The sequence below is a fragment of the Cyrtonyx montezumae genome, unplaced genomic scaffold (genome assembly GCF_038088225.1).
Source record: "Cyrtonyx montezumae isolate F1298 unplaced genomic scaffold, pur_monq_1.0 scaffold_3, whole genome shotgun sequence".
Taxonomy (NCBI): Eukaryota; Metazoa; Chordata; class Aves; order Galliformes; family Odontophoridae; genus Cyrtonyx; species Cyrtonyx montezumae.
The window spans coordinates 21,098,408-21,110,695 of record NW_027072034.1 but is presented as its reverse complement, the minus strand read 5'-3'; the positions used below and the strand labels follow the sequence as shown (position 1 = coordinate 21,110,695).

At 37.0% G+C, this 12,288-nt stretch overlaps 1 protein-coding gene across 1 annotated transcript; it reads left to right on the top strand.

Moving 5' to 3' along the window:
- The first annotated feature begins 63 nt into the window (after nucleotides 1-63).
- TGDS (TDP-glucose 4,6-dehydratase) lies at nucleotides 64-12,038 on the top strand. Its single transcript, XM_065740843.1, has 12 exons — nucleotides 64-137; nucleotides 367-433; nucleotides 803-871; nucleotides 2,904-2,994; nucleotides 3,987-4,129; nucleotides 4,737-4,835; nucleotides 5,657-5,716; nucleotides 7,517-7,560; nucleotides 7,805-7,970; nucleotides 8,484-8,542; nucleotides 10,397-10,494; nucleotides 10,881-12,038. Exons 1-12 carry the CDS (start codon nucleotides 73-75, stop codon nucleotides 10,979-10,981), a joined length of 1,062 nt encoding a protein of 353 aa, XP_065596915.1. The 5' UTR covers nucleotides 64-72; the 3' UTR covers nucleotides 10,982-12,038.
- Nucleotides 12,039-12,288: the final 250 nt, after the last annotated feature.

Genomic DNA, 12,288 nt, shown 5'->3' with positions numbered 1-12,288 from the left:
GTGACCCGGCGGCCCCGGGGCGGGCGGGCGCATGCGCAGCGGCGGGTCGCACGGCGCCGTAAAGCGCCGACGATGTCGGGGCCGCCGGCGCCGCGTTTCGAGAAGCGCTTGCTGGTGACCGGCGGCGCCGGCTTCATGTGAGATGGGGCCCGGCGGGGGGGACTCGTGGCGTGTCCCGGGGCGCGGCTGCGTGCGGTCGCGTTTCTGTATGCCGCCAGCTTGTGTGCCCTCGTGTGGGTGTGTCTCGCTCTCCTCTTGAGCGCGACTCCTGAGTCGCTTTATTGCCGCGCTTGTGGTTTGTCGTTGCTTTGCTGCCTTAAAGCTGATGTTGTGGTTTAAATGTGTTTTTAATCTTCCGTCCTGCAGCGCTTCACACGTGGTTGTGTCGCTTGTCAGAAACTATCCCAACTACCTGGTTATAAATCTAGATAAGGTAAGTGGGCTGGCTGCCTTCTTGCCAGCCGAGACCCCTTTAATAAAGTTTTGTAGTAGGTTGAAGTCAACTTGAAATGCTATTTGTTGAATTTCCCTTTGGCTTTTCACTTGTTTCCATGTGAAAAGCATCAAACGATTGCTATCTTAAAAAAGAAAAGGATTTTGACGTGATGATATCAAAGTGCTTTGAATTTATTATCCAGATTTCATTGTTTTTCATGCTTCATTACTTTAGCTTGTGAAATAGCTCTTCACTTAAATAAGTTCTTGCTTTATTCTTAAACTTGCAAAATAATTGGGTTGGGGCTGAGTTATCTTTCTCCGTTTTCTTGAAAACTGGTGATATTTTGTTGGTATTTCTCTGTAGCTTGACTACTGTGCAAGCTTGAAGAATCTTGAAACCATCTCTGAGAAGGAAAACTACAAGTTTATCCAGGTAATAAATCCTTTTTTTTTCTTGTCTTTTTTTGCTTTTTTTCTTGTGTGTGTTTTGTAGCAAAGTAATGTAGTTTCCACAGCTTTGTAAAGCTTGAGGATAAGGCCACTGCTTTACAGTAAATGGAAGTTGAAATTGCTTCTACTAATTCATTGTTGAGAATAAGTCAGTGTCTGGAGCATGCTTTTGTATCTGACGCTCAGATGGATGTAAGAGCAACTACATCATTTGTATACCTTTATTAAAAGACCTTATGTTTCAGCTGAGAATTCTGATGGTGTAAAGCTGTGTGATACTGTTGCCTGACTCTTACATGAAGCAGATTTTGAAAACAAGTGTATTTTGTTGTACGATAAAGGTTTGGAGTTTAGAGATAACTGGTTTCATGATTATTCTTTCACTTCTATGACTGCTTTTGATAGGTGGAACAGACAAGATGACCTCAGATCTGGCTTCTTCATGCTTATCTGGCACTCGTAGATTTTTCACATTTAAATGCTGAAGCTTGTCACTTTCCATGCTGTCTAACATACTCTTTATTCTATCTGTGCTGAAGATGAGGCTATGTTGTTTCTTCCACTGCTCTTAGGTATTCTGTAGTTGTTTTGAAACATGGTCTAGGTTTGAGGTATGCTTTCTCTTCATAAAATGTTTGCTGCTTAAATTAGTTTTCTGTTTTGATATTCTGAACTTCAGACGGGATGAATTTAGGCTTACTGCTCAGATAAATACTCAGGCTGCTGGATTTGCGTGCAAAGATTCTGCTGTTTGGCAGTCAGTGCTGATGCTGGCCCCTCTGTCTGGCTTAGGCTGTCTGAAATTGCAGGGTATCAGAGAAAAGCATATGGTTTAATTTTCTATTCAGTTTAATAAATGTGGCGGCTATTCTCAGAGGCAGAAAACAGACTCAACTTCTCTCTTAAATTCAGTCAAAGTTGGGAATCAAACTTTTTCACACTTGTTTGGTGACCCCCGTAGCTGTTGGTTTTGTGTATGAGTGCTGTATAGATAGACTGTACAAGACACAGTCTACATCTGATAGTGTCTTAGAAGAAAGAGAAACATTTAAGAAATCTTACTGAATGCTCTTTCTTTAAAGGAAGAGGAAAATCTTAAAACAAATTCCAAAAAACACAGTTTTGTTTTCAATTAAACAATCTAACCATATTAAGAAATTTATTTATTTTGAATGCAGTACTTCTTTGAAGCTGTTGTTTGGAGAAGTTGCATGAGAACTTCTGAAAATGTAGGTGCAGTTGAGCTACGTTAATTGCCTTTTAAGTATCAAAAGCTTCTTTTTAGTTCATATTTACTCTTGGAAACTGCCCTTGTTTGTTTGTCACATTAACAAATGACTCTTGTGTCATTCCTAGCTCCTTTCCAAGTATCTCGATTATTCTGGTAGTTAAAACAGAACCAAAAAAAAAAAAAAAAGAACGTTGGAAAACTTGTCTGCTTTTGACAACTGAGAAAATGAAGTTCATCTTTAACGCCACTGGGTGTCACCATCTGCAAACTTTAGTTGCAATGAGCGTGCATCCCAACCTTAGTTCATGTACAAGCTGCATGCTGTACTTCTGCTGTGTATGTTTTGGAGATGGTGTTGCTTCTCGTGTTAAGTAGTATAAATCCTGAAAGGATGCCACTATGGTTGAAGCTATTGCTTAAAAAACGTGAGATCATCTTTAGACGTGGCATTGGCATAGTGCCCCAAACTCAGTTGCTAGCTGCTTTTGCATCTGTGGAGAGCTAAAATAAAGTCTCTGGTTGTATCTAACGCTCTGGATTTCAGTATCTTGTTTACTGTTTGAGGTTATAGATTCCTCTTTTAACTGGGCAGTCTTAATTTTGTTCTTCTTATTGAAGAATGAGCTGTGTAATCCTGTGACTGATATAAGACGTATTTTGGCTTTGCAGGCTTGTTCTTATTGCAGAACATTTTCCTATGCCTGCTTTGACAATTTATGTGATGCTTGGTATGACTTAAAGCTTACTATTTTTATTGAAAAAAAATTATTTTTTTCCTGTTTAGGGGGACATTTGTGAACCTCATTTTATAAAACAACTTTTTGAAACTGAGAAAATTGACATAGTTCTTCATTTTGCAGCCCAGACACATGTAGGTGAGCACTGTAACATGTTTTAGTATTATTCTTGTATGCGTGTTTTGAAGTAGTGTAATGATATTTTTCATCTCTTCTGTTTTTTCCCCTTCATGTAAAACAAATGCACAGTTTAACATCTTTATGGACTGTGTGGTTCAGTTAGGTAACCTTTTGAACTTGGTGGGGTTCACAGCTTTAATTAAACTGCTTCATCTGGCTATTATTTATTTTGACCGTGTATATATACTTATTTGATACATAAATTTTAAATTCTGTCTAGGCATGTGTAGCTGCCAGTGTGGTCATGTCATGTGGTATCATGAAGATAATTTCCCTTGACTGACTCCAACCTTGCAGCAAAAATTAGAGTGGAAGTTAGGAGTGAGCATTGCTCCCTTTAGAATTCTTCCAGGGTTCTAAAAAGTGACAAAACAGATTACACACTGAAGTGCCTATTTCAGATTGCCAATCTTCTGTAAAACTGCTAATAAGAGGTATCCCTAGCACATTACTTCCTTAATGAACAGAAGTCACTGACAAGTTCTCCAGGAAAAGTCTCAGAATTGTTAATACTGATATGCATGAAGTCATTAATTAGGTCAGTGGAACAATTCTAAGGATTAAAGCAGATGGCAGTTTATTAACAGTAATGGAGATATATTATGCTTTTGAATGATGCTTTTCTTAGTAAACTTGATGCTTCATGGTGGAGAGGGGAATTAGCTATGCTGCCACTTAACTGAAATTAATTAACACTATTCAAATTGAATATCCCTAGATAATAAGCTTTTGCTTCTCATTTTGGCCTATTGTTGGGAGTAAGGATTTTTTTGTCTCTATGTTCAGTGTAGAAAGTGTCTTCATTTAATAACCTTGCTACCTGACAATCAAAGTGATGGTAAATTCCTGTTTATGTTGCTACTTTTAACTCTTATGGTTCAATAGAAAGCTGTGTATTGCCTAAATTTACACAAAATTGTGGTGTGGTGCTTTTTTACTCTTTTCTATAGATCTTTCATTTTGGCACGCCCTGGAATTCACTTATGTGAACGTTTATGGCACTAATGTACTGGTTGCTGCTGCCCATGAAGCCAATGTGGAGAAGTTTGTCTATGTCAGCACAGATGAAGTATATGGAGGCAGCACTGATCAGGTGAGTTTAAAAGTGTGTGGGGGCCTAGCTTTTCTTGGCTTCTTTAAATGTTTTTTTTATAATACTTAAACTTGCAAGCAGGTACTAGTTGCTTTTAGAAAGCCAAGTATCCAAATTGTCCTGAAGCTTTTCTGTAGCTTGTTTTGTATTTAAAATGTTGAATGCATACTAGTTAAACAGATTGGTGTCATTAATGACATTTGAGAACTTATAAATGGTAGATACTCCTTGTGAATCATAGTTGATGTTCTTGAAGATATTTTTCTTGGGAGAGGAAAATAAATCAGGAAGTTAGTTGGAGTCAATTTCAGAGGCAAAGGTCAGACAAGAACTGTGTTTTGTGTAAGTGATAGTTATGATAGCCATTTTAGTCTCTCCTTCATTTCAGGCTTCTGGGTTGGAAAGAACCCTTAGAGGTCATCTAGTCCAACTCTGCAGTCAGCATGCACAGCTAGATCAGGTTGCTCTGAGCCTAATGGAAAGGTGACTTTCTCAGTCTAGTTTGTTTGAATATTTAGGGATGTTTACAGTAGTTGCAACTGTAGCTTTTGTAGCTTGAAAACGTACCTGGACAAAAGCAATTGAGTAATGCAAGCTTTCATTTCAGGAATTTGATGAATCCTCACCAAAATGTCCAACAAATCCTTATGCCTCCTCTAAAGCTGCTGCAGAATGTTTTGTTCAGTCGTACTGGGAGAGGTACCAAGTAAGTACCATGGAAGCTTCAAGAGCTCTGAAGCTCGTACTTCCACTCTTAGACACGTCATAAATATTCAAAAGAAAAATCAGTAGTAGACAATGTGGTGTTAACTCTGTCCTGAATGCTAGTGTTGTAGTTTCGATGGATCAGAGCTCTTCTGCTGTTTACTGGTGGAAGTGTACTGCAGGAAGTTGAGGAGGAGTCAACTAAATTCAGACTGGGAAATAAACCCGAACCATAATGTCTAGAATATTTTCTTCCCAAAAATGAATGAACAGTAGCAATTTAAGAAAATATAGTAGTAAGCTAGAAGGACATCCATTCATAAGCAGAATATTTGAAATTCAAGTTGTATTGACTAGTCTTATCAGTGGAGAAAAGATGAAAGAAACCACTGTTCAAATTTGTTTAGGCAAAGATAGTTTGAGTTTTCAATGCTTTATTGTTTTCATTTTGACATGACATTCTGCAAAGACGTTCTTGACATCAGTCTGACTTGATTATGATATGACTGTGAAACATTTACTTGGAATACAAAAGAGTAAGCAAGTTTTCAGTCAGCAATATGTACATAATGTCCTGTGGTGGGTCCCCAAAGGGGATTAGGAGAGATAGGAAGATCTGTCACTCTTGATGCTTCTACAGACTAAGAAAGCCAGAGGCCTTTCCCTGGAAGCTATATGGGTAGCTTAATTCATTAATATTTGTGGGAACATTCAAATCTGTGGTGAAACACTGCAGATGTCATTTATTGACTACCTAGAACCCTATAGATTTTAGTTATATATACTTAGTATATAATCACATGTGTTTTTTATGCTCTCAAGTTTCCAGTTGTTATCACCCGGAGTAGTAATGTTTATGGACCACACCAGTATCCAGAAAAAGTAAGCTAAGCTTATGCTGTGCTCTTGTGCTTCAATGTACTATAATTTAAGGTTTTTGTAATGTTGTTTTTCTTCTTCTAAGAATGCTTTTTTGCAAAGTTCACTGTCTGACAAATATATTTGTGCATGCTTATCTGTGATTTTTATATGCTGATCTCACAGTAAAATATCCTACAATCAGCACGACATATACAATTGTTCTGGTTGTCAATAAAACATCAGTTAGATATTTCTATTTCGCTGCAGTTTTTCTGTACTTATTCCACTGTCTACAAATGACTTAAGCTGACATTTTACATGCAGTAGTTAGCAATGTTAAATAACAGGCAGCATTCTGGAAAGTGAACTCGAGGGCAGTATGTCTAGTATAAAGTGGATGTTCCAACCTGTTTGGATAATGTGAAGATGAGCCTTTGGCATCAGACTTGTGTAGCTGTATCTTGTTTTTCTAGTGATGCTTTTATTTTTAAAATTGATTTGTTAATTTTTTGTTAGTTCTTAATCAAATAAGTATTTTGTGTGTCTGCAATAATGCAGGGAAGTGTTCCTTAAAACACACATTCATTTATCTGTGCTGGAATGTATGGATACAGATTGTTTGATGTTGGGAGTATATTTAAGGGATCTATCACTACTTGCTTCTTTTCAGTTTATATTCTTCCTCAAGTATTTACTTTTCATTCCTGTTCTAAGAAAAAAAAATGGTAAGAGAAATGTATCTTTTATCTAGGATAGCTACTTTTAAGTTTAGGGTATTAAGTTAACAAAAATGTTTCTGTGGCTTCAGTTTAAAAGCTTGTCTAGGACAACTGTTGTGAGGCTTTTAGGATATATTGAAGCACGTAGCTGAACGTATGACTGCAAATACAATGCTGAAAGCTAATGCATATTACTTGAATAGTGGTTTATTACCTTCATAGAATCATGGAATACTTAGAGTTGAAAGGGACTGTTGAAGGCCATGCAGTCCAGCCCCTCCTGCAATGAGCAGGGGCACCACAGCTAGATCAGGTTGCCCAGGGCCTGATCCAGCCTCACCCTGGAAGTCTCGAGGGATGGGGCATCAACCACATCACTGGGCAACCTGTAACAGTGCCTCACCACCCTCACTGTGGAAGCATTTGTCCTTATATCTAACCTAAATCTGCCCTCTTTAAACTTGAGGCCATTTCCCTTTGTTCTGTCACCACAGACCCTGCTAAAGAGTCTGTCCTCTTCTTTCCTGTAGCTCTTCTTTAGGTATTGAAAGGCTGCTATCGGGTCACCTTGAAATTCTTTATTGGTTCTCTTCCAAATTTAGCTATTTTAATGACTGTTAATGACTTTTAATTACTTCTTCCCCATAGGTTTCTTGCAACTTACTGCATGTTTAAACCATGTTCTAAACAGTTGGCAGTAGTCAACCCTATTTTAAACTCCATCACACTTCTGTGTGTGAAAATAACGATTTACACACAAATTGTTCATCGTGTTTTTAACTTCTGATTTGTAATGGATGAGCAGAAAGATAAGCATCTCAACACAAGAGAAAGTTAAAAACAAACCAACACAGAAAACAGCAGTGAACTGTGAACTTCAGAAAAAGCAACTGTGGTGTACAAATATTCTTCTTACACTAGGAAATATGAATCCTTGCTGTTTCTAGGCTTGGTGCATTCTTTACTTAGATTTTATATTTCAGCTGAAGTTTGAACTTAAACTGTTGAAACAATCTTATTGTTAAAGCATGTAATGATGGGTGCTGGTTCTGTTCTTTGCAGAATAATGGCTTCTAAAATATTTGTTTGTTCAACTGTTTAGGTTATTCCGAAGTTCATATCTTTGTTGCAGCAGAACAGAAAATGGTATGTAACTTGTGTGTGTAATGAGTTATTTAATAAACATGCTACTTACAGTTTCCTAATTAAGTTATGAATTGCTTATTTTAGAAGTAGCATATACCAAAACAGCTGACGTGCAGGTTTTTAAATTGAAGTACTTTGGGGTGGGGTAAATTCTTACAGTAGAACTGCCTGAAATGCATTTTATTAAATGGGGTGCTTCTGTTTAGGTATTAACTAAAATCTTCTGCCTTTTCCTGTTCTTAAGCTGTATTCATGGCTCTGGACTTCAGAGAAGGAATTTTCTATATGCAACTGATGTAGTAGAAGCATTCCTTACCGTCCTGAAGGAGGGGAAGCCAGGTGAAATTTACAACATTGGAACTAACTTCGAGATGTCCATTGTCCAGCTTGCAAAGGAGTTAATCCATTTAGTGAGTAAACAGTTACAATACTTGGCATTGCACGTAAAGATTCTACAGCAGAGAGCTGTTCATAACTCTGTAAGAGAACACGTTGCCTTTCTAAGGTCTGCTGCAAGCACTGAGTTAACCTTTTTGTGGCAGCTGTGCTATGTGCAGGACAGGCTATCACAAACTGCACTTCTGCATCAGTTATCCTGTCTGAGACAATAACTGGTGTAATCATTAAAAGCCATTTGGTCTTTTTTGTGTTGGTTGTTTGTGTTTTGGTCTGAAAGTGTGGAGGTTGAAAATGTAACAAGTTGTGTGTTTAGTTAAGTATTGGGGAAGAGGTATTGGAATTGTTCCAGATGTTTTATAACTTCAGTAGTTTGGCTGTTCAGGCAAAAGACATTTCTGTTTGGGTTTTTGTTTTTCTTTGACCGAACTAAGTCTTATATATTTAAAACTAGTTCTGTTAACATGTGAAGAATGTGCAATGGTGTGGTTTTTTTAATGTATTTTTTCCTACCTGCTTGTTGTCAGATAAAGAAGACCAGTTCAGAATCTGAAATGGAGCACTGGATGGACTATGTTAAAGACAGGTAATAAAAGAGCAAAGTTTGTGCAGGAGAGCTCTATCCAGAAGAATACAAATACATTCTATTTCTGTGAAAGTGTTTTTGCTCAGTGAGAGGGATAACTTTTGAGGAAGTGAGACCTGTTTTACTTTATTTTTTTTAAACTTGTTTCTGGATTTGGTGCCTGAGCTATATAGCAAACTTTCTTCAAATTTCAAACTACTGAAGCTTGCTCTGGGGCTTGGATAAATTTTATATAGCAACTAAATCTTATCTTAAGGATAGTTCGTTTCTGTGTCCTTAACTTGTCAGATGAATCCCACTGTCTCTCATTTAGCTTTAATATTTTGAACTAGTCACATTAACACCAAATTTGTGTTTTTTGTAGGTGAGACCTACCTACCCTCCATAGTCAGTGATGTATCTACAGAGTGTAGTTAATTTTAGAATTCTAGCTTAATCTGAAGCTACTGCTTTAGATGTAGAACAGCAAAGTGCCAAAGCTAGGGCAGCAGAAAAAAATGAGTAGCTTCTATAAATGGTTTTGCTGAGTGTTTGCAGCTTTAATTGCAGACTTGATTTGGCTCTGTTCTTTTTTTTTATCTTTTCCTCCATTTCACTTCAGCAGCAACAATAAGCCTTTGCATACTTCTGACATGACTCTTTCTCTAGGGTGATTAGAAATCACATATCTGCTGATAGCATTTAAGAATTCTAAAGGTCCTACTAATATTTACTTTCTCTTCATGTTTGGACAGTTATCAGGCAACTGAAGTGCCTTTAAGTGTGTTTTTCTAAAAGGAAGAGTTTTTCAGAATCCTCTCGAAATCTATCACAGGACTCTGAACAAAAATTGCCTTTGGCTCACATGATGTGGGTGTTCAGTAGGTTCTCATGTAATTCAGATTAAGGATTGTATTCCTGTGTGTTGGGCCCTGTCCCCAAGTGGTGAATGGGCTCGAAGGTTGCCCAGAGAAGTGGTGGGTGCCCTGTCCTTGGAGACATTCAAGGTCAGGCTGATTTGGGCTCTGAGCACCCTAGTCTAGCTGTAGGTGTCCCTGTTCGTTGCAGGGGGGTTTAGCTAGATGACCTTTAAAAGCCCCTTCCAACTCAAAAGATTCAATGGTTAGGATACCTTACTAATATTTATTGAATTTTGAAAGACTTTAACTGTGATGATTACTTGCATTTCAAAAAGTACTTCCGATTCTCCTTGAGATTAGACTGTTTCTAGTAACTATTAAGTAGTTTGCTTCTGTGTGCTTGTGTACTTTTGACACATCCTAGTGTCAGTAATGCACGTGTGATAGACTAGGCTACCTAACTGCCAGACTGTGGAAACAAAAATATGTTCTGTACATAAAGGAAGGATATCTTGTGTTGTCTTGCAGTTTGTGATTCTGTATATTCAGCATTATGAAGTATGTTGCAGCTAATGAGCCTCTGTAATGGCTATGCTTTGGACATCTTTGTCCTTCAGATCTGAAGTGTGTGAATATCTGTGGGCTTGTATAGTGAGAAATCTGAGTGCTGATATGAGAGAACACTGGCTTGTTTAGTGACTGTCTAAAGACCTGCATGCACACTGATTTGCACTGACAGTGGTTTGAGATTACTGTTCATTTTTGTGTGAAAACATTAATTCATATTTATTTTAGTAAATTCTAGGTAGTTGACTGTGCAAACTGAATTGTGTTCTTGTAGCTGTGCTTGGTTGCCACTTTGTTTATGAAAGTAATGTAATCTGTTCATGTTGAAAGGAATGCTCAAACCTGAGGTGTACCTAATCACGGCTTGAAGGCAATTTGAAGGTCTGTATATCTAATTAATGAAAGGAGTCTAACCAAATTGTTTTCTGTGTGATTTGTATTTCACCAGACCTACCAATGACCTGAGATATCCAATGAATTCAGAAAAAATGCACAATCTAGGATGGAGACCTAAAGTGCCTTGGAAAGAAGGAATAAAGAAAACAAGTATGATTGATGCCTTTTTACATTAATAGATTTGGAAGTTAGGGGAGGAAGAAAAGGGAGAGGGGAAGAAATGATTTTTATCAGCCAATTAATGAGAAACTAAAGGGAATGTATTTATCAATTTAATTTTAGATGAACAATTAGCTCGTTTTTAAAACTGATTTTTAAAATATTTTAAAAGTAGCATAAGGTATTTTAGCAGTAAAAATGAATTCCAGTGAGTTTTGAAGACTTAAACTAGATTTGACTAAAACTAGATTTTTGGGATCTTGTAGGTTAAAATTTTTGCTTAAGTGTCTGTTCTGTTGTTAATTTTGTGATATCTGTGATTTTTTTTAATATAATTTTTGTTCAATTTGATTTTCCCAACATTCTTTTCATATCAGTTGAATGGTACAAGGAAAACTTTCACAACTGGAAGAATGCAGAGAAAGCTTTGGAGCCCTTTCCTGTGGCAGAGCCATTTGCACAACTTAATGTTCCATAAAGGGGCAGGCAGCCTGAAGGAGTCTATTCTACCTCACAGTCTTTTCTTCAAAGCCTGCAATCAAGTGACCACATTGAACTCTTAATGTATTTGATATAACACAAGCCACGATGAATACAGAACTGTAGTAGAGCATAACTTCAGAAGGGTTTAGCACTTTATGAGTTTAATCCATTAATTTCAGCTTTTGGTGCAATATGTTATCTTCACTGGGTATTGAAAATTTTTTAGTATTCTGCAGGGTGAAGGATTTTATAATGTTAAAAATTAGTGTAACATGTCAAATCTTCCTTATTCATTTGGAATGAGAAGATTATGATAACAATGTGTGGATTCCAGTGAATGAATGTATTCATTCATGAATATATTTAGCTCAGAAGCTTTTCATCTGCATTAGTTTATTTTTACAGTGTAATGTGTGTTTTGTCACTTTAAACAGTTGTCTTCTGTTGTAAATCAAGAGGAAAAGATAACTGTTTTCTAGAGAATATAAATCAGTTGATAAAAGCTAAGTATGGTACCCATATGGTTCATGGTTCTTTGTTGCAGTATTATCTAGATGACCAATTAAACTGTTACCTTCCTAATGCTCAATTTTTAATAGAGCAGAGGTAGAAAAGGTGTCAAGAAAACAGCTCTTACTGAGATTTGTACAAGCCTTTCTTAAACTTTGCTTCAGTGTCTTAATGTTGTCTACTTACTCTATTATGGCCTTTTACCTGAACTGTAACAGACTTGAAGTACTCAGTTGACATTCCAGTAACATAACTGTCTGTGATATGAAGGCAATTTATTGAGGAAAAGTTTTAAATGCTTCATTTGAATTGCGGGTTGGCACTCCTTTTTTTTTTTTAACACTGTTTTACTCTTTGTTTTTGTGGCAAATTTTAAAGATGTAACAATGAGTTTTAATGTAAAATTTCAGAAGTAACTTCAGTTCTGGAAATCTTTCAATAAATCTTGTTCAAATGTGATTTATTGCTGTAAGTTACAGTGTAACTGGTTTCACTTTAATTGGGTGAATAAACTGAGCTAGTGCATACCAGCTGGAAAAGTAGGTTTGTTGATCTTTTTTTTATATATTTAATTATCCATGTGTATTAAAAGGATCTTTGCTCGCTTGATATTTGAGATGAGATATGCAAAAAAAGAAACTCTTCTTGCTTTTATCAGATGTGTAAGTATTTAGCACAGTTCCAGGCACTTCTGCTATGTAGAGCTGTGAAAGTGTAGGGTTAAGATGCTAGAGCACTCTGGCCTCTAGAGTGGTCTCTTGCTGCAGATCAGAGTTGTTTTGACTGTTAATT